Consider the following 21,918-nt stretch of genomic DNA (forward strand, 5'->3'; position numbering starts at 1 on the left):
TAGTTTCCACAATCAATGTTTTCACATACCCTGGTTACCCTCTGCCAAGGAGGTTTTGTTTATTTATTTGTCCCAAACTTGGTGGATCAGGCATGGGCCAGGGAAGAACCCGTTAAATTTGCTGTGGATCCGGTTAAACGGGGGGACATGACAAATAAATCAAAGTACTTCATTTTTCCCTTTTATTTTTCTATTATAAAAGCTAGACAGACATGTAGGATTGTTTGGCTTTGGCGGAGGTATGTGCTCTACTGAGTGCCATTCTGGTTTGTTCATATAATGCATAGACACTCTTGGCCCCATACAAATATGCAAAAATATGATAATTTGTCAGCAAAAAGTTTTGAAAAGTGAGGGGGAAATTAAACGCAACAACAGGTCTTTGAAAAAATGTCAGTTGAATAAACTGAAAAAGTAGGAATTGAAGTGGAAAGACAACAATACTGTAGGTATCACACTGTTTTAGATAAATAAGTGGGCGACATGACATTACTGCCTAAAGATCTTCTGTCCTGGCTGCAGATGATGGCGGCTGTATCCAAAGAAAACACATGTGGCCCCCCAGAAGGTTTCTAAAATAATAATAAAACTAAAAGGAAAAACCTAGATAATTGGCTTGGAACTCAGAGGGTTAATTAGCCTGACAAATTGGCCCACTTTCCCACTCGTGTATAGGAATAGGGAACACTGTGCCTGACAAAAACACACACACATATCCCTGAACTGTGTTCTCATTAACCTGACATACTGGCACATTTCCACCTCTTTTAACTGTGTTTTTAATAGAAGCGGCGATCGTTTCATTGAGGAGAAGACCCTGCTGTTGGCTGTTCGCTCCTACGTCTTCTTCTCCCAGCTCAGCGCCTGGCTCAGTGCCTCCCATGGTATTGTCCCCAGAAACATCCTGTACAGGTCAGACATAACACTCACTCAAGACTTTGACACTGGTGGGCTGTGGGATTTTCACTGAGGCTGTTGGACCAGTTTATTAAAGCTACAGGAAACTTGATCTAGAGCTACGTTGTTTTCAAGTTTATAGATAAGTATAAAGCTCTGTGCACTGTGCTGTTTTGAAAACTGAATTACAGGAAGTGAAACTGAATCTCTGGTGGTTCTGATAATACTTAGATATTTTAAGATGTAAGAGTTAACAATGGCTTGTTTATTCAATCCCTCTCTGTCAAACAGGATCAGTGCTGCTGATGAGGAGTTGGTGTGGCAATTCTCCCAGCCGCCTTCGGAGCACATTTTCCCTGTCCCCAATGTGTCCCAGAGTGTTGCGCTGCAGGTTCGTGTCCAGTCGCTCCCCCGGCAACCCACCTACCCCACCCTAGCCTGCAGCATCCATACTGGTCTGCCTCCACTTTACAGCAAGACCCCCAGCCTCAACCCAAACCTCAACAGCCATGGTGGCCTGCCCACCCTCAAAAAGAGCCAGGACCCCAGCAAAGACAACCTCCATCACAACTCTAACATGTACAGCAAGAGCTCCAACTCCATGTCTGGCCTTCTCCTGAATGGATTACCCATTCCCAATCTTCCCATCAACAACATCCCCATTAACAGCCTTCCTCACACTGCTGTGCCACCTCCCTACAGCAAGAAGAGCCAGGAGCCCAGTGAAAACCATGTGTATCAGAACGGAGAGCTTCCGCAGGTCAACATCCCGCAGCGGCAGGGTTCTCCTCTGTTCCACAGATCCTCCCACTCCCCTACACCGTCCCGCTCCCCGTCTCCACTTCCCACAAGTAAAGCAGGGAAATGGCTGTACTCGGCCCTCAATGGTTCATCGGACCCCACGCAAGTAGAGGACTATGGGTCAAGCACCAACAGCAGCGAGAAGTCAAAGGGGCCCATCTCTGAGCCACTGAGAGCTTTTAAGAATTTTTCCTTGGCTGAGCCGCCCCGCTGCCCCTCCCCAAGGCCCGCTGCGACTGAAACAAACCCCCTGATTGGCTCCCTGCTGCAGGAGAGACAGGAAGTTATTGCCCGCATCGCACAGAGGCTCAACTTCTGCGACCCCACAGCACCGCCACTCCCTCCTGGCCTTTTTGCTTCTGACAACCCTCCCAAAGCCATGTGGGGCAGTAACCATGATGACATAACTGCCAGTAAGACCAAAGAGCCTGAGGTACTGCCCTATGAGTCTGTGGGACGTGTGTGGCCCAGCCCCTTCAACACACCCGTGACTGACACTTCTTTCAGCAAGCGGGAGAGCTCCTCCCCTAAACCTGCAGCCTGCAGGAAGCTGAAAATGACTGAGACGAGAGACCGAGAGGAAGAGAGGAATGGAGAGAGGGAGCGAGACAGGGAGAAGGAGAGAGACAGGGAGAGGGAGAGAGACAGCTCCCTCATCGCCCAGGCAGTACAAGACATCACCAGACTCATTCAGGAGAGACTGTCTGTCCCCTCCCTGTCCCCCAGGCACAGCAGAAGCAGCAGCCCTCTGCACCACACGCACACAACAACAGTCACACACACAGTCCGCACATACTCGCACACCACACACATCCAACAAGCCTCACATACTGCCACCAACGGCTACACAAACGGCCACATACCCAGCCACGAACCTCACAGAGGCAGCGCACACACCGCTGCCACACACGCGCCCGTTTGCACAGACAAGCCCCGAGTCGATCTGGGGACCGAATGGCATTCTCCCCGGGCCCAAAATGGTGCTCACTTTACACTTGAAGAACCTTCACTCAGAGGCCAGTCCCACATGCAGGCTGGTCAGCGTTTACGAACTTCCCCGCAGGAAAAGCTCAGAGTCAGGACACCCAGCAGCCATGAAACCCGCTCTGCCTCCCCCGTCCTCGAGAACAGCCCAAGGAATGCCCAGATTTTTAGTTGGACTTGCAATGATGCCAGCCCAGCCATGAACTGTAACATAAGCCACAACCACAGCAAGCCTCAGCCTCAGTCTCAGTCCCAGATGCAGATGCAGAACTGTGCACAAGCCCAGGCCTCTGCCCTCCAGGATGAGAACCAGGCACCCTCGGAGTCTGGATGCTCCAGCACCTCCAGTCCCGACACGACTCCCCCTCCTACTGTACTGGTAAGAAACTTCTCACCTTAACAGATATTGATCATCCATATAGCAATCTATAATTGTCCCAGTTGTCATGCCCGATCCCTGCTTAAATGAAGCTTGGTTTACACTTCTGACACTGACACTTCTGATTTCTTGCTTTCTTGCTGAGAGTTAGATTATATTGACTGTCATAGCTCTAGTGTAGATATGTACCAGGAGCCAGCAATCAGCTGGTTAGCCTGGTTTTGTCAGAAAATATGACATGTCAGGCACATAACCTCCTGTAAAATTGTGATTTGTCATTAATTCACTTCTGGTTTTATACAGATTAAACAGATAGAATATGTTTTTTTAGAGATGCTGGTTGGTTAATTTTGTTATCTTTGGACAGAGCGAGGCTAACTGTTTCCTCCTGTCTCCTGGCTAGATGCTAAGCTAAGCTAACTAGCTACTAGCTTCGTATTTACTGTACAGACATGAAAACAACATTGATCCTCTGTCATCTGACTCCCCAAGAGGGTGAATAAGTGTGTTTCCCAAAATGTCAAACTATTTCTTAAATTTAGAAATTAGTGAATAGGTAACGGTAGACATTTTCCTCTCAGACTGGAAGGAATCTCTTCATTTATACACACTGTTTTGCTGCATTGTTTTGTTGGAAGCAGGTGGGACTGGTAATCAAAATGGCATATGATCTACCAGAACGCGATTTAATAAATGCAGATGATTTCATTTTACTTGTATGCTTGATTGTAATCTCTCTCCATCTTTGTTCCCCAGCGTGCTCACAGCCCCTCCCCCCTGCGTCCGTGCAACAGCTGGAAGAAACAGAATCGCCACTCATTAGACGCCACAGCAACCAAGGCCTTCCACCCCTGCACTGGTCTGCCACTGCTCTCCAGCCCTGTAAGACAAACACACACACACATACACATATAGTACGGCTTCACCAAGAAACTCACAGTCATTGTCAGTTTCTGCTTTGTGCATTTGTTGACACAGTCACATACAGGCTTTTAGGCACACTGAAACACTTATTGGCATAGCCATGATTAGTAGTCATTGTCAGTGTCCATGCAGTTGTGTTTGTCATAATCCCACACTCACTACTTCCTGCCATCTGAAGCATTACTCACAGTACTTTCATCAGTTTAACAAGCGGGCCTGTGAATGTTTGTCATAAAGAGATTTTGAAATATATGGCAGCAGCTTTTACTGCTACAGGGCTACTGAGTAGTTAGCCGAAGCTACACACAGAAACACACACATAGGCGGGTACGGCACGTGACTCATCTGTGCCTCATCAGCCGCAGTAAGTTGTTGCACTGACTTTGTAAGATTACCACACTCCAACATCATCGCAGTTTCCTGTATTCTGATCAGTCTCACTCACACATATAAACACTGCAGTGTGCTCACACACTCATGGGAACTCATGGTCTCATAAAGTCTTACTACCACACAAGTCCACATGTGTTCACATGAACACACGCTCACAGAAAACCATTCATGCAGCTTCTGCTTTTAAACACACCCTTGTAATCATAAAATATTTAATTTTACAGTGCCGCATTTTCAAAAAAAAAAAAAAGAAAAGAAAGAAAGAAACTTCTAAGCTTGGGATAATGTCACAGTTTCACTTGGTTAATTGTGTACTGTGTGTCTGCTGCAGGTTCCTCAGAGGAAAACTCAGACAGGCTACTTTGACCTGGACACCTCTCTGGCTGGCTGTAAGGGCTTGCCTTGGGCCTCTGGGAAAAGGTACACACTTTCTCACCTGAGATCTCTCTGTTACTATAATTACCAGACTGCAGCTCAGTTTATCCACAAGGATTACGGTCAGGGCAGTTTCACAGATTTAATGCAGTTTTAATCACTGTTAAATGACAAAGAATGTTTTGTTTTACTGTTACCTCCCACATAATCTGTTAATTATATTACCATCTGGATCAAGTTACTCATACTGCTCATCATAATTTTAAAACCTACTTGTTTTTCTCACTTTGCACCATTTTAACTGTTACTATGTGTAACTGGAAGCAAGAAAATTGGTGTTTTATTGTGTTTAAAGATAAATGATTACTATTAGAGTTTTTAACTGAACTGAAGGATCTATGTTTGCTACCACATTCAAACCCTCAGAAACGAACATAGCCTTAGACCAACAGTAGGATATAGAAGTATTGTCTGCGTGTTGGGAGATCAGACAGTAAGAGTGTTGTTCTGAGTGGTAAGGTTAGGTCACTCCTGTTCTGCTGACTGTTCCTCTTGCGCTGCCACCTGCTGAAGCTCTGCTGTACTGTGACTGCATCTAGAATCATGCACATTCAGCTCAAAATGGCAGGCAGAACTGAACTGGCTTTATATACACAGAGCTTCATGGCACTGCCTACACACAGCAGATGTGGGTGGAAGCTCAGTGCTGCTTTTGATAAAGCAGATGTTTGAAGAGTTTCACAGTTGAAAGTTCATTTCAGCCAAATTCTAGTCAATTTCTGTCTAGATTCCATACATTTTTTTTTGTCTTAAGGACTTGCTTGGTTAATACATATGTGAGTAAAGATGTGTATGTGTGACCAACAGTTCTACTTGTTTCTTCAGTGAATTAAGATGTCAGAAAAACAAACATTTTGAGACAGCTAATAGGGCTTTTGTTTACGTCAGTCTTAGATCATTTAATCTATTGTAGTCTTCTAGTCTACTGTATACTCACATACCAGGAATGTTTGACATGTAAACTCTTTCATACTTAACACACGAGAAACAAGTTGATCAAGTGTTTTTTTTTAACACTTCAGGGTGTGTCCAAAGAGAGAGGGGTACACTGATGAGTCACAGCAGCTGTTCAGTGCCAGTGCTCCACCTGCCAGTCTCAGTCTGCTGGGGAACTTTGAGGTATAATACACAAACACACTCAAAGTCATCTGTCTTTTCCCATAATCATTTTTGACAATAGCTCACTTTTACTCGTGCTATTTTGCATCCCTAAATATTTCATTTAATCAGATTTAACAGAGTAGTCACAAAGGGGATCGATTTGACTGCCATGCCTCTGTAAGGTGGAAAACATGGACCAGCCATAGTCTAGTAGTTTGTACATTTTGCTGGCTGTGTTTGTGTTTTCTCTTTTACCCAGATATTTTGTCACTGAGTGAAAAACTGAATCTCTGTCCTGGATGTTAAAGGTCAAAGTGAAAATACTAGATATGTTGGGTCATGAGAAAAATAAAAGAATGAATGCGTAAAACTGAACTCTGTTTTCTCCAGGAGTGTGTGCTGAACTACCGCCTGGAGCCTTTAGGGACAGTGGAGGGTTTCACAGCGGAGGTTGGAGCCAGTGGGTCCTTCTGCCCCAGTCACCTGACCTTACCTGTGGACGTGTCTTTCTACAGTGTCTCTGATGACAACGCTCCCTCACCATATATGGTGAGAAAACGTCATTCATTCAATCAGTACACTAGTCCTCTTCTTCTAGCCTGCATAACTGAGCCTTGAGCCTTGATCAACTGCCTCTATGTGTCTGAGCTGCTGTGTTGATAACTTCTGTGTGCCTGTTTGTGACGTGATGTTATCGTATGGTTTCTCACAGGGTGTGATAAACCTGGAGTCCCTGGGAAAAAGGGGCTACCGTGTACCTCCATCAGGAACCATTCAAGTGGTGAGGAAACTTCTTCCTTTATCAAATGGAGAAATGCTATAAAATACTTGCATCATGGTGGACAAATGTCTGAGAACAAAGAGCAGATTACACCAAGTGACAAAAAGAAAGGGAGACCCCTAGTGGTTATAGAGGGAGATTTATTATATTACATGCAGATTTAAGGGTGTATTTTTATTCATCTGTGGTGATTATACTATATTGAATTTTGACAATTTTTGTTTATATGATTTAATTACAGTATCAGGATGATATGTACACTATGATGTTAATTTTATGTATCTTTTCACAGCATCTAAGGTTGCTGTTATATAGCTGTTAAGATTGTTTAAATCTGATGATATCTGGTCACAAAAAATTAGAAACCTGTATAAATCCCATCATGCTCTCTGGTTATACCACTCAGACCTTATTCAACCCTAACAAGACGGTGGTAAAGATGTTTGTTGTAATGTACGACCTACGAGCCATGCCAGCCGGACACCAGACCTTCCTCCGCCAGAGGACCTTCTCCGTTCCCGTCCGCCGTGACACAAACAATCAGACCAGCAGGAAGCCTCTCACCCTGGGCCAGGGACGCACCTTGCGCTACCTCGTTCATCTGAGGTGAGATAACTGCCATTTTGTTGTTTCCCAGCAGCACTGATGTTTCCCCTTTTTTACTCATCCTTTTTTTTTGTCTGCCTCTCTCACCCTCACCCAGGTTCCAGAGCTCTAAGTCTGGGAAGATCTACCTCCATAGGGACATTCGTCTGCTGTTTTCCAGGAAGTCCATGGAGGTGGACAGTGGTGCTGCCTACGAGCTCCAGTCCTTCACAGAGTCCCCCATTGACCCACCTTTCTCTCCTCGCTGCTGAGGTCTGACTCCCTCTCTCCCTCCCTCCTAAACCAGGCAGGCCAACTACTGAAGCTTCAGTCACACCTCGATGCCAGCGATAGACTCTTTCTTAGCCCGTCAGGCCGTGGCTAGTATTTGAAAAGAGAAGAGGTTCGAGAACAGCAGCCAACAAGACTCACCTGGCCTGTGCCCAAAATCTTAAGTTTCATCCCTTCTGTCACCCAGAACTGACAAAGGGAGGCTTGGAGCCTGGGAGACTGGTCAGAAATGAAACCTTGTTCTCTGTTAAGTGCGCGATTTTGGATCAGAGAGGTTGGGTGAAAGGTTACAGTTATAGGGTATGCTTCACATCCTGTTCTCCTGGTCAAGAAGGCCTTTTCAGATCTGATATGTAATTCTTTTTCCTGCTGTTGTGTGCATCCCCTCCAGCGTCTGGCAGGAGAGAAGAGACCAGTGATTGTCTACAGTTACACTCTTAAATTATCCCAAAAGAGTTCAGGCTACTTTACTCCTGTTTACTCAAATCAAAATGTTATTTGGACTTTTACTTGACACAATAAATAAGTGTTAAATCTATTCATAAATTCAGTACAAGGCCTTTTTTAATGGTAAAAGAGTTTGTTTTAAATCCTTGAAGATTAGATGGACTGAACTGAAGGTGAACTCAGCTTTGACCCTGTGATTCCTGAGCCTGGAGTGGAGGGGGGAGTGCATATGGAAGAGGGTGAACTGGGGTGGCAGACTGTGCTGCAACGGCCACCCCCTTTGTCCAAATGAAAAACACATACCATGGACCACTAAAGAAGTCGAACAAGCAATCAAGCTCGATTCAGCCGAAAGCATCACAGCAGAACATCAGAAGTGCACTGTGGATTTTTTTTCTCATTATAACTGGAAATGAAACAGAAAAATAGTAATATTCTAATACTTTTGTACTGTTACAGAACCACTTTATCGGAAGTGTTGCAATAGAAAAAGTAACCTTAGTTTAGTGTTTACACATTCACTTTCAGTTTACTTATCATCAGTTTATTTAATATTTAAATTAATATTTCAGTTACTACTTGTGACGTCTGTCATGCTAAGATGATGTAGTGCAAACTGTATATCATAGTATGTATTTTTGACATTAATATTCAAATCTGAAAAAAAAATATATCTATATATCTTCTAAAGCAAACCTGAAATCTGCTCTGTCTCTTTGTGTTCTTAATTTTTCCCTGCATGCTTCCTGTTCTGCCACCACATCTCCGTACAGTCACACAATGGGTTGGGGAGAGTTGGGGTAGGGTTGGGTGGAGTGGAAAGAACAAAACACAAGGGACCTCTGCTGCTATTCAGACATGGAACATGTCACACAAATGTCACACCTACCCTGTGCAAATGATAATCTTAAAGCGATTTAAAGATCAAACAAGTGTGAAAAGTGCAAATGAGGAATCATGACAATGTCATTTCCGCACTCTTCACAGCTGATTGTCTGCTGACTCCATTAGTCCCTGACTGAACACTGGTCCTGCAAAACAACACCACAAGGATATGCATTTAAGATCCATTAGACATTCAGGCCTGTTTAATACATTGTTGTTTTTATACATTTATACATATAAATGTAGCACAGTGTGCTCAGATAACATCACTGGGGACCATGTGTACATTATGTAACAGAATGTGTCGATTAAATGATGAAAGGAAATGGACCATACATGTGAGTTAAACAAATTTTAAAAAATACTGTTAAAGAAATTACAAAGGTGTAAAGTAATTACAGGTGTTGTTGTTCTGGTCCATGATAGTAGTCTGAGTACATAGCAAGTGGATGATGACTCTAAAAATCTTTTCTTCGTGGGATAGTAAACAAAGGCAGCGAGTGAAATGTTAAAAAAATGTCAAAGGTTCCTGTAAATCATTTCAGTGGGTTAAAGACTGGTACTGTGAGAAGAAAACTGGCACAAAATTATTGAGGATGGGTGTGTTTTTTAATTACGCTGTATACTTTTCAAACCTTAATATACTGCAGTCATTCTGGTTTGATTGTTTGTTGAGGGACTAGTTACAATTATCTGATCTATGCTGGAACTATTTCAGCTATTACAAAGCTTAGACGACAAAAAATGCACAAACGATCAAACGAAAGAGTGTTATAATGATGTAGGCAATGACAGGCAATATTTCAATTGAAAATATAAGTAATAGAACAGGTTCAGTTTGTGCTGTCGAAGGTTATTTTTGATCATGATAAACATGTTAAGACCAGATGTGAGAAAATATCATTAAGACAACACTGTATACACTAAATGTATTTGTATTAGTAATCTAATGCACCACAGCTCTGTCATATTCCCTGGCTCGGGTGGTGCAGTGAGAAGTAGCAGCTAAAAGTCCTAAGACTACACAGGCTGTAACAACCTGGAACAGACAGCCACAGCAATCTACAACAGCTGACAACAGTAGATGAGTACTACTGTCAGTTTGGCACAAAAAGCTGAAAATAGGTTGTGGTGGTGATTTAACATGGCAGCCTCTGGGTGCCCACATGCATTTGCACAGCCTCACCACATTTGTATGCATCATTTATTTTTTGCATGGCAGCCTGTGGCTCTGTTGTCCCTGAAGTGTCTGTTTTACAAATGTATGCTTTACTGTCTAGTCCTTTGGCGATTTAGCAAAATGAGAGCAAATAAACCACACAGTATTCAGACTTTACCACAAAAAACAGTGACTGCATGAGGAAACGAGTTTGTATGGAAAAAAAAACAAGAAAAATGAACAGAATCTCGCCGGCGTTAATCGGTGCAGCATTCATCATCCTCCAGATCTGAGGATTTGACTGAAACCTGGATTTGTGTTTCAGCACATGGGTCTAGCAGCTGATCGGTACGTTATGCAACGTAAATCCGATCCCAACGCTATGTGCGGGTGCACGGCAGGAGTGCCCGAACGTGAGCGCGCGTGGTGTCTCCGCATGTGACGTAGTATTTCTTGTGCGGGAGTGAGCGCTCGGCAACAGTCGTATGGGTACGGAAAGTCAGAGCAGGGGATCTGTGGATCACTCGTCCGACTAGCGAGCAATTCTCTGGTCTAAAATCACGATAATTTAGAAATGTCGGGGGATAACGAAGAAACGCAGACAGCCGAGGAGACATCAGTGGACGAGAAGGTAACTGTGCAGCGTTTTAACATGTTGAGCAACAGCAGTAGCACGGTTGACTTTGTTGTAGCTAACGCTACGTTACAGAGCGTTAGCCTCTTCGCCCCGCGCTCGTTATTGTTGACATATGAACCAAAGCCAGCTACTAAGTCCTGGTTAGAATAGTTTATGTTATTTGTCAGATTGTGTAAGGACACTGTGTTTCCGCCTAACTGACCTGACGTTTCTCTTGCTTACAGAGTGAATGTCTCGTATGGTTGGTGTGAATGTCAGAGGTACCGCTAGCCAATGTTAGCAGCTCACCATCCGCCAGGCTAACTGTCATGACATTCACACACTGGCAAATCATCGGTAACAGTTAGCTCAGCTGCTAACGCTAGCTTAGCTTAGCCCAACCGATTTCTGCACTCTGGCACGAAGCCCACAGTAATGTAATCTCCAGCTCCACTTCGGTACCGCAGTTTTGCGTGCCACTACAGTGCTACCTAGTTGATGTACACAACAAACGGTTTTCAGCAGCAAATGTAAAGGTTAGCATTAATCCCAATCGACCGCCCAGCCCAGTGAGCCCACACCACCACGGGTAGCAGTAGCGTTAATTTGAACTATGCAGGTGAATATTTAAGCATCTCTGTTAATAACAATGTAATCAGCTACGTTAAATGTAAACAGTTAACCGTCGCTGCTCAGATATTTTTCACAAGTGTTAGGTTTTAGTAAACGTGTGTATACGCTTGTTAGGGTCTGACATGGACAGTCAGATTACTGCTACACTGCAGTGCCATCAGCTGACAGTGGGAGCCTGGAGGCACCTGGTGAATGTGCTCTTTTTGTACTGTAACTGTGTGGTTTTTGAACACGAAGTCTCACTCTCATCTCAATGCTTAATGCCTCTGCTTGTTTTCAGGAGGTACAGGACAAGGTGATCAGTCCCGAGAAGGCAGAGGAGGCTAAACTGAAGGCCAGATACCCAAACTTAGGAAATAAACCTGGAGGCTCTGATCTGCTTCGCAAACGCCTCCAAAAGGGGGTGAGTTATCTTTTGTGTTTGTCTGCTAAACATTCAGGCTTCACTTGAGGACGGTCTCTGAACCAGCTGTCATTTTCAGCCAGTTCCGTTGCATGTACACTTGCCAGGTTATTGTGTATATCTAAACTAATGCTGTTTGATAAAATAACTCAAGGTCTGCATACTAGACTTTTCCAGGGCATAGAATCTACATCAAAGAGAGCAGACTAAATTTTAGATACACCTCTCAGTATAACACAGAATATATAAACAACATCACAGGCTGCAGGTTCTAAAATGGCCATAAAGTAGAATCAACATGTCTCACCTGTTTCAATAAAACTTGAACTTTATAACCTCCATAATGGCAGGCTTTATTACAGGGGTGTTGTTTTAGCTGGGCGTACTGGCCACAGGGGTAAGGTTATGTTTTACCATGCTATGTAATGCGATACTGGAAAGATGAGTACATTGACAGAAGATTATTGGACAGTCATGATAACTAATGTTTATTTATCAAGGAAAAATACCAACAAAAAAAATACAGACACATGACAGTTATCACCTAAGGTTTTAGTGCTATCGAGTGATGGATACTTGTTATTCGTTTTGTACATTTTGTCAGACTAAGTAATAAGTTGAATAATCCATGATAAAATTAATTGATAAACTACCCCTCAAGTGTGCTGAAAAGATAAGTTGATTAAATTATTTCTTTAGTGGCAGAATATTAACTATGAAGTCATTTATCAGGGAAAACAAACATTAAATTAAGCATGTGGTGGTAACAGCTTTACAGTGAGCAGTTTGATTATCTCATATTTCCTCATCATTTCATACAATCAAAATTGAATACTTATCAGCTTGGTGAAAATAAACAAGATATTTTATTACTCTTGCTGGACATTTGACAAAAGTCATAACATTTTATGGTTAAAATTGTTTAATAAATTAAATAAACAATAGATAAATTTACCAATAATAATAATAATAATAATAATTAGTTACAACCCTAAATGTATTTATCTTGCCAAACAAGCTTGAACACTGTTGCATAAAAGTACCCAGTGGAGTTTTCTTGTAAACAAAGAGAAGTTAAGTTTGTGTTCAGTGTTTCCCACCAAAATGAACTGTGTGTATCCTTGAACTGTCATAAACACATTGAGTGTGCTTCCTCCCTTTATAAAGCATTTGCAGTGTTAGTTTTTGTTGTCGTCTGTCCTTGTCCATGTGCATGATACAGACTAAACATGGACCAAAACAAGGACCACTCCTAAAAACATTGCTTCATCAAATCCTTAAAAATGGATTTAAGATATCAGCAAACCTGTGTATGTTGCATTTTGAGATACAATTGATCTCTCCTTGCTGTCTAATGTCACTTATTATTAAGAGGAGTCAGTTAATTTTTCACAGTTCACAGTTTTCATTTTATGTCTCTACAGCAAAAATACTTTGACTCAGGTGACTACAACATGGCTAAAGCGAAGATCAAGAACAAACAGTTGCCAACAGCTGCACCAGAGAAGACCGAGATCACAGGAGACCACATCCCCACCCCCCAGGACCTGCCCCAGAGGAAACCATCTCTGGTGGCCAGTAAACTGGCAGGCTGATGCACACGCAGCCTTGATATTCCCCTGCGGCACCTCCCAGCCCTCACCCCTCTCTACTCAGAGCTGTAACATTACCCCCCCACCCCACCCCCCCACCCCCCCGTACCACCTGTCCCCAGCCTATGCCCCTTCCCTAAGAGCCTGGACCCCCACCCAACAATAACCCCACACCTAGCACTCGGTGAACTGGCTAGCTGATACCTTCAAATCCTGTTTATTTTTGTTTTCACCCCACCTGGCCCTGTCTCTACTGCCCCTTACCCTTGTTTTTGTCCCTCGCTACTCCCCCACCCCTCAACCCCACCCCCAACTGACTGTCCTCCTGCCCTTGTCCTTCCATGTTTCTTTTTTTTATTTTCTCATAACTACCATGTAAGATACACTGAACGACAGGACATCCAAGTGTGAGTGTGACGAGTGGACTGTGACTCTTCTGTACGACTGATGGAGGATCGACAACACAGTGTGTACTGGCTGAAGAGGGGGGCGAGAAGCGGAAGCTGCGTATATATGTATATTTGCTTATGTGTGGCACAGGAGCAGACGTTGGCTTTTTAGAAAGTTTAACATCAGATTTGTATCATTCACTGTATGTCCTTATTCTAAATTATGCTGTCAATATGCTTGAGTGATTGACTGATTATAGTAATGCAGAGGCCAAGTTCAGTTCTGTTAACACTTTTGATTGTGAAACACAGGGGGGGAAGCCATACTAAAGGACCACACAGTGAAATGTCATAAGGAACTGCATGTGTGACACAGGGCTCCCAAAGGCAAACCTCACAGAGCTCCATTCACATTCATTAAGGTGCACTGAACAGACATTTAAACAGATGCTGAGAACACTTGGGTGCAACACAAAAGCTCTGGGTGGCAGATAGATGGTTCATTCAACACATCTTGAAACTAAAAACTTCTTTCAGGTGTGAAAGAGAAGGGGACAGCATTGTTGGCTTCAGTCTGAACTGAAATGTTGAAAGTTTGCACTGTGTTTGTGGTGTGCCATGCATTTCAGCCTTAGGGGACGACACAGTCCTCTCCTTGGGTCAAAGTTTCTAGTTCCAAGTGGTCGTGAATGAGGCATCGCTATGATAGAAGAGGGTAGTGGAGTATATGGGACCTGAAAGCTAAACTTCTATTAGTAGGGACCAGTCTTTGTGCTGTGTGAGTAGAAATCTATTGTTAAAAAAATGTACTGGGTGGGAGCAGCCCTTGGCACCGGGAACAAAGAGTGTAATGAAATGTGTTCAGATTTGGGGAAAAAAAACCTCTATACTCGTAATTTAAAAGTAGTTTTATCTTAAAATTGTCCATGGCCCTGTGTAGTGCTTTTCCAGGGTTCTTGCCGACTGGATGAAGTTTACCTGCGATGTGGTAAATCTAAGCTAGCACTACATCCGTCTGAGCTGTGCATGTATGTGGCTGCCCTGCTGTCACTTTGTGCCATTTTGTTTTGTAAATAAAATAGTTTTGCACAAATGTTTAATTGCTGTGTCATGTGTGTTATTTGGACATGTTTTAGGACATGTTGTATGTGTTTATTATTTACCATGGTGTAGTAAGTACATTTTTGTGATACTTGTACTTTACTTGAGGATTTCCATTGTATGTTACTTTATACATTAACAGAGGGAAATATTGTTCTTTTTACTCCATTACAATTATTGGGCAACTTTAGTTATTAGTTCCTTTTAAGATTAGGATTGTACACAATGCTTAATATTGCAAGCTTTTAAAATATGACACAATGTTGCAACCAGTGGTTTCCAACCTTTTTGGCTTCTGACATCTACTGCTGGGTCACATGTCAGAGAAAGAAATTATTAGAGAAAAAGTCAAAAAATTGAAAACAGATTTGTGGATTATAATTGTGGATTATAATTTTTTTTTTCTTTTATTGTTTCCTCTCCTGTCATCTCACAACCCCAAAACTAAGTAGTTCAAACTGCTGTAGCTCCACCTCCACCAGCTACATCAGTAACATGCTGCTGACACACTGATGCTTCTGTATTAATCATCTCATGATGTCATATATCAGTCAGAAGGACCAAACCAGTTCTTTTACTTTAATACTTAAACTACATTCTGCTGTTGATACTCGCATACTATTACCTAAGTAGGATTTTTCATGCCGAACCTGTAATGAAGTAGTTTTACATTGCTGTATTTGTACTTTTACTCAAGTAAAGGATCTGAATACTTCTTCCACCACTGTTAGTACTAACAAAATAAGGCATCTGAAATCACTGTTTAATCAACACCTCTTTGACAGTCTCAGTAAAAATGAGGGTAAATCACACTGAGCTTCACAGTGGTACCTTTTGCAGGGACATTGTAGTTGCATTATACATATTCAGTTTGCAGTTAGATAAATTAGCTTTTGTAATTCATACAGTGATTGTGATTATTGCCTTTTTTGTTGAAAAGTTTGTAAATAAAATTGATGAGATGATGATTTTAGAAAAAACAGTAAAGTCTTATTGAACAGAATTTAGGTTTAATATTAATTACTATTGAAAAATGAACAAAACATGTCCTTATTTGTTGGACAATGTAATTATATTCCTATTAATGACTAAATAATCCCTCTGGATTAATTAAAACTGATTGTTAAAGACGACTGTAGGGCCCCGGAGCTGAGGGCCCTCACACTAATTCAGTAGCTTTATTCATTCCTAGAGGGTGGAGTTTGCAGCAGTGCCCCTCAGCTATGAAAGACAGCCACTTGAAATACAACATATTTTACGCTATGTGATTCATCTTGAGTTGCTGCGAAGGGAAAAAACGAAAAACATATGATATAGTTATCATTTCAAATCAGTTTTCTTTTTTTAAGAACCGCATTGTTTGGCGTAAGAGCAAAAATGTATTTTTTTGTTTGTTTGTTTGTTTGTTGGTGTATTATGAGCCATTGGCCAGCGGGGGGCGCAGTTTTCCACGCGGCAGCAGTAGCAGCCCCCCCCCCGTGTTTGGCTGAATCATTTCATCCATCATACCCAGAATGCAAAGTGAGACAGCGAAACCTCAGCAGCCTTGAGCTTTTCAGGTTATCATGGCGATAAGAGACACATCCTCACCTTGAGTCCCCGCAGCAACTAAAGGATTTCTCTCTCCGCTTCATGAACACACACACCGAGTCCCGTGCAGTGCGGAGACCTGCCGGAGTTTTGGCCCAGATTGGAGAGAGGACATAGCGAGTGACCGCCATGGCAGCGTCGGAGCTGTACACAAAGGTAAAACAAGTGTACATTTATATGAATTCAGCTGGGTGTTATCGGCTAAATAAACACCCCAGTCGCGGGTTTGGTGGGTTTAAAAAATACCTCCAAATGTTCAGGTTGTTTTCCCAACAAACAAGCTGAGAGTTTGATTTTCGCTACGGAGAAAATGTGTCTTTCTGTACATGATAGCAAAGCATGGTGGCGGCGGCTTGAAATGAATGAAAATGGCTTAGAAACCAACAGAAAACCTGCTGGTATCACAGGCAGTAAGATGTGTTTAAACAGAAATGAAATGGGTGCAGCTCATAAAAAGACAACGTTAGCAGATGCGACAGAGAGTCGCTTCGTTTTCCCTAAAACACCCGTCGTTTTCTTACCCGCAAATTAAACAACATTAGGTGTATTAACCTTTATTTTTTATTGTTCATCTTTGTTTGCCAAAACAAGATATCATCTTGTCTCGGGCCTTCTTATTTTACATCAAACCCCCCCCCCCCTCACTGGAAGCTAGGGGGCTGGGATGATGCAAAGGCGGTGCCAGCCATCATGGAGATTCTGGTTTTACGCTTTTAAAACCAAAATATTTGGCTTTAGCTCACACCTGTGCCTCCACATAGCCTCGTGTTCGTCTTTTACACCAGTGTTGTTACTTGTCTCAGTTGTTATTTGGGGTGTGAGTCGAGTCCTTCATGTTGGGTACCGCTCGTCGCAGCATCCGGACAGTGTAGCATCCCTCCTTTTAGCATCCGGGATGTTGAGACCAGTGGAGGCCCTGAAGCCTCAGTGTGGCTGTGTACAATAGACACAGAGGAGAATATGACACTGCTGCTGAAGCAGGCCTTGTTGCTCTGAAGACATGCAAGGTCATAAGTCTTATTGTTGCTGCTGCTGCCGTAGTATTTCTACGACAGCAAATTTGAAGCAGAAAATGGTGTGTGTGTGTGTGTGTGTGTGTGTGTGTGTGTGTGGAGAAGAAGATGAGTCACCCACCCCCCACCCCTTCTTTGACAGCTGGTGTGTTCAGCTTGAATAGGGTTTGTGCTGGAGAGGAAACATAGCGGTGTGTATTATGTTGACAGTTGTCCCTGACGTTTCTTTTTAAATCTGTACCAAACTTCAACACTGCTGCCTGTTTGTATTTTTGAACCACTTTCGGCTGTGTCTCTCATGTTGATAGAAGTGTTTTTGTTTTTGCCCCGAGCCTCTGTTGTCTTTAGCGCTTTAGACAAATGGTCAAAGGTGGTGTCTTTAAACCAGGTGACACAGATCTATATCTGGCTTTCTTACCTGTCATTAATAGTTCAGGCTGTCAGTTGAACAACATAAGGAATTTGAAGACATCATCTTGGACTTTAGGAGCTCATGATGGGCATTATTCTTTACTATCACCTATCATATGTTATAGACCAAACAATGAATTGATTAATCAACAAATATATCAGAGCTGGGTGCTAATACGTTGGCTGTTCTTTTTTTCTGTATTAAATGTCCCAGTTGCATAATGCCTTTCAGTTTCCCTCTGGGATATGATACAGAAAACATGTCTGTCTTGTAATGATGGTGGTGACTTTAAGTGAAAGAAAATGGCTTTTAAACCTCATAGAACAGGCTGAAATGCAGTGTGATATCTGATTAATTTATGATGTAAATAATCATTTAGCTGCAGCTCTCATTGCATTATAAAGTCAAGACAAATAACATTTTCTGCCTGACTTCACTCTCTTTCTGGAAACAAAGTCAAAGTAATAATTTGATGCCTTGAGTTTGCATAAATAGCATCTGGGTGTGAAATTAAAACCAGCCACCAACCAAATTCCAGTAGATTTTGGCTGAGGCTGCTAAATCTGTCCTCTGCCAGCAGGACCTGGCTTGTCACCATCTATCAATTTGGCTTGTCTTATTCCATAAGAATCATGTTGGGCGTTAAATGGTTGCAAAGGAATAGAGAGTAAATTTTGGATGTATGTGTCAATGTGGCTGGGAAACCCAAAGCCAGGTCCTGCTTTGAATGGTGGAGTCTGTTTTAGAAGTCGGGCTCTGATGTCAGACCCCTCTCTGTGATTTACTTTTCCAACACAGGAGTAGGAAACACTCTGCCCTTTGTGTGTATGAATCAGCCTCATAGAAGCTTACTGAGTGGGTGTGAGCTGCTCAGTTAACACACACACACACACATACACACAGACACAGCATTAGATTCTGCGTTTGCCTCCTGTCTGACCTGACCACCAGTTTGAAGACAGGTGAGTCAGAGGTGAAGACTTTGTCATTAGACTTGAATCCATCTGTTACATCCACCTCAATCAAGCAAAAAAATAAATAAATAAATAAATAAATCAGGGTCAAAACTACAGTCAGAGGTGGTGAATGTGACATTGAGACAGTGCTGTGAAGCAGAAATGGTAGAAAGGGAGGATATTCTCCTGGAAATGGAGATGAAGCGATGCTCCATTAGATGACTCAGAGCTGGAAAGGCTCTTCTACACATAAGAGCTAAAGTTTCAAAAATACCTACTGCGTTTTCTGTACCACAACAAGAGCATATGCTGTATTTTTAGAATTACTAGATTCAGCATTGATTCATGAACCTGAGCTGAAAAGAAAACTATAACTTCTGCAGATTTCCCATCTCAAAAACTTACTCTGCTCACACAGAGATGCTTTGCCTCTGATTGCAGTTCAAACAGCCTGGATTTGTCAGTGTAATTCAGCTGTGGTTTGACTGTTAGTCAAACACTAATGAACCATACTCAGCTAGACTAATGTGTCAAAAAAAACCTCAATGGCCTTGTGCTTAAAGATTCCTTTCTTTCGTATTTTTTTTTCAACTGAGGTTGAAGAGAGGAAGATTGATTTGAGGAGATGGTAGAGATATAAATTACAAGTTAAAGGAGTAGTTTGAAATTTTGGGATTCATGCATATTTGTCTTCTTGCTGAGAGTTAGATGAGGTGATCGGCTTGATCTTCATATTGACTATACAGAGAGCGATATTGAACTATTCCTCTAAGGCACAACAACATTACTATCATGTGATTGCAGTGTGGCACTTTAAAAATATTAGATTTCCATTGCAAGACAAGCATCTTCAGTACATTAAAATCTCAGTGAAAGTGATGATTAAAGTTCAACAGCAATAGGTTCTCATAAAGCACAAATACATCATACCTATATATTGCACCTATAGTTGCATAGTGAGAGGGTCATAAAGACCTGATGGAGAAGAAAGTGCCTGTTGTTACATCACTGGTTGGGGTGTCACCAAAAGTACAGCGCGTTTGACTGTTTCAACCCATAGTGAGCAGAGTTAAAGGTCAGTTTCATTCATGATCGCCAAGCTAGTAAAAGACCTTCAGAAAAAAGAGAAAAATTTAAGATGTTGAATCACTGAATGATTTTAAGGAAGGATAAATCAAAAGGTAGTGTAGTGTCAGTGTATAGAGAGCTGCTGCCATTTTTTATATATTGTAATTTGTATTTTCTATGAAGTGTCACAATAATACATTGATGTTTATTTAAAAAATCTCATCAGACAAACATAATCTTATGATACAGAACAAAAGGCAGCATTCTCACAAGGCAAAAACTCAATTTGACATCTGTATACATTTCATGTTATACTATTAGGAGTTGATATAGGTTTGTCAGAGAACAGAACAGTCGTGCTTTGTGTGCTGTAGGTGTCATCTCAGCTGCATCAGGTGAATTTTACATTATCCAATGCCAGTGGTTTATTTTTTGTCTCCATGGCTCTAATGTAGAGCATGTGCATTAGATCACTGAGATAACCTGGTTAAAGTAATTGCGCAGTCATGTTGTATATGCTCTGGCATGTAGTCAATGCCCAGCCAGCACAGACAAACAGAGTGGGGCTGCATGTTTATGACTAAAAAAGTGATTCCAACTATTTTTGTTTATTAGCTTTAGCATCATATTTCAGCATTCTGTTTATTTTGAACCAGTGTCCTAAAGCAATTTAAATCAGTGTCACTGTTACAAAATGCAAATAGAGGCAAATATTAGTTTCAGAGATTAAAATTTATGCAGTTGTTACACAAATTGTGCTCCTCTAAAGCACTGACATACTTTCCTTTTGTGTGTGTGTGTAAGATTCAGGTTTACTGCTCGTCTGTGTGTCTGTCAGACAGTTGTTATTTGGAGCCATGTCAGTGGTTTGTGGGATAGTTTTGTTCGCTCAGTCTGCCTCAGAACTCATGTGATCGAGGAAGGAAGCCCGAGATGCGTGATAGACAGCAGGGATGGCCAGTCATCTGTCATAGGGTGAGGAACTTTGAGGAACGTCAGTGTGTTTGTGTCTGCAGACACAATGGGAAGGTTTCATCCACCAGTGGGTTCCGGAGCTCAGCGTTCGATCAGTTAGCGTCTGGTCTTGCGGTGTTGCACGGCTGGAAGCATCCAGAAAAACCAGCAGACTCACAGCATGAGCTAGAGGCTTGATAAAGAGACAAGATGAACCGGGAGTTGGAGCATATGTTTGTCCAAGTAAGTTTTGGCTTTTTAAGTTTTTAATTTCCACCCCATCCCTCCATTCATTGATTAAGTAGATACATAGTAGATATGTGAAATTCTTTGAAGAGGAATTAAATTAAATCAGCTGATGTTTTGAAGGAGTAGCTACTGCCTTTTTTTTTTTAGCTTATATGCAGTTCTTTGATGAGTGATTTGATGCCGTGTCTCTCTTGTGGGGTGAACATGGAGCCCCAGCCCTGACACACCCTTCCTCTGGATTCACCTCTTTAGAAAATAGTTAAGTCACTGAAGTCAGCAACATGGTAAGAACTATAGATTAGCAACAAATCAGATTTTAGCCTCAGTTAGAATAACAACAGAATCTTTGTATCAGATTCTCAAAATTCAATCACAGAAAGTTTCACACCTGTACATGTAAATACAGGGCTGGAGAAGCAGTGTGCTTTACTATTGATTGATATTTTGTACTGTAGACTCACAAATTATGTAAATGTCATTCCTCAGGTTTGCTGTAGTGTGTTTTTGGTGTACTGGAGTTGCAGCATTGGAGCGGACATTTGAGCATGGTGTCTCTTATAGTGTCTGATATCAAGACTTAGCCCTGTTGTCTGCTATAAAGTCAAGAGCTCAACTACGAGCCGCCATCCCTTTCTCCCATTCTCTGTATACAAGTGAAGGAGTCAGCTGTGACTCCACTAATGTGATTAAGTGCAGGGCAGCATTACAGTTTCTCAGTAAGAGTCTCTGATCTCTGGCAATCACTTGGCACGCTAGTTGTGCCAGGAGCCTAGTTAGGGAACACCACTGCTTGTAGCGAGACCACCGAACCCTCCACCAGCGCCGAGGTCTCCAAACCTCAACGTCATGCTGCGTCTGCCCAGCTGAGCAGAAAAACAGC

At 42.2% G+C, this 21,918-nt stretch overlaps 3 protein-coding genes across 6 annotated transcripts in view; all 3 read left to right on the forward strand.

The window, feature by feature from the left end:
* The window catches only part of atosa (atos homolog A), a 28,664-nt gene extending 19,941 nt beyond the window's left edge, over positions 1 to 8,723 (forward strand). The window contains exons 4-12 of the mRNA XM_018666771.2: positions 787 to 912; positions 1,189 to 3,061; positions 3,818 to 3,943; positions 4,710 to 4,798; positions 5,836 to 5,932; positions 6,305 to 6,463; positions 6,627 to 6,695; positions 7,102 to 7,301; positions 7,399 to 8,723. Of these exons, the coding sequence (XP_018522287.1) occupies positions 787 to 912; positions 1,189 to 3,061; positions 3,818 to 3,943; positions 4,710 to 4,798; positions 5,836 to 5,932; positions 6,305 to 6,463; positions 6,627 to 6,695; positions 7,102 to 7,301; positions 7,399 to 7,552 (2,893 nt within the window). The 3' untranslated portion in view covers positions 7,553 to 8,723. The remainder of the gene's footprint in view (positions 1 to 786; positions 913 to 1,188; positions 3,062 to 3,817; positions 3,944 to 4,709; positions 4,799 to 5,835; positions 5,933 to 6,304; positions 6,464 to 6,626; positions 6,696 to 7,101; positions 7,302 to 7,398) is intronic.
* A 1,783-nt stretch (positions 8,724 to 10,506) lies between these two features.
* Positions 10,507 to 14,795, forward strand: arpp19a (cAMP-regulated phosphoprotein 19a). Its single transcript, XM_018666774.2, has 3 exons — positions 10,507 to 10,693; positions 11,592 to 11,714; positions 13,139 to 14,795. Exons 1-3 carry the CDS (start codon positions 10,637 to 10,639, stop codon positions 13,307 to 13,309), a joined length of 351 nt encoding a protein of 116 aa, XP_018522290.1. The 5' UTR covers positions 10,507 to 10,636; the 3' UTR covers positions 13,310 to 14,795.
* A 1,476-nt stretch (positions 14,796 to 16,271) lies between these two features.
* Positions 16,272 to 21,918, forward strand: part of myo5aa (myosin VAa) — a 52,873-nt gene continuing 47,226 nt past the window's right edge. For 2 of the 4 annotated variants that reach the window (XM_051077183.1, XM_051077186.1), the window contains exon 1: positions 16,274 to 16,542. In XM_051077183.1, coding sequence (XP_050933140.1) covers positions 16,516 to 16,542 — 27 coding nt within the window. In that variant the 5' untranslated portion in view covers positions 16,274 to 16,515. Of the gene's footprint in view, positions 16,543 to 21,918 lie in introns of all 4 variants that reach the window. The other 2 variants (XM_051077180.1, XM_051077182.1) reach the window with 2 other exon arrangements.

The sequence above is a fragment of the Lates calcarifer genome, linkage group LG2 (assembly GCF_001640805.2).
Source record: "Lates calcarifer isolate ASB-BC8 linkage group LG2, TLL_Latcal_v3, whole genome shotgun sequence".
NCBI lineage: Eukaryota > Metazoa > Chordata > Actinopteri > Centropomidae > Lates > Lates calcarifer.

What these genes read in the sequence shown, in the direction of transcription:
- arpp19a (XM_018666774.2), top strand. Translation starts at nt 10,637, where the DNA reads ATGTCGGGGGATAACGAAGAAACGCAGACAGCCGAGGAGACATCAGTG. An exon ending in AGACATCAGTGGACGAGAAG is followed by an intron (nt 10,694 to 11,591) that starts GTAACTGTGCAG and finishes GCTTGTTTTCAG; the next exon opens with GAGGTACAGGACAAGGTGAT. An exon ending in GCAAACGCCTCCAAAAGGGG is followed by an intron (nt 11,715 to 13,138) that starts GTGAGTTATCTT and finishes ATGTCTCTACAG; the next exon opens with CAAAAATACTTTGACTCAGG.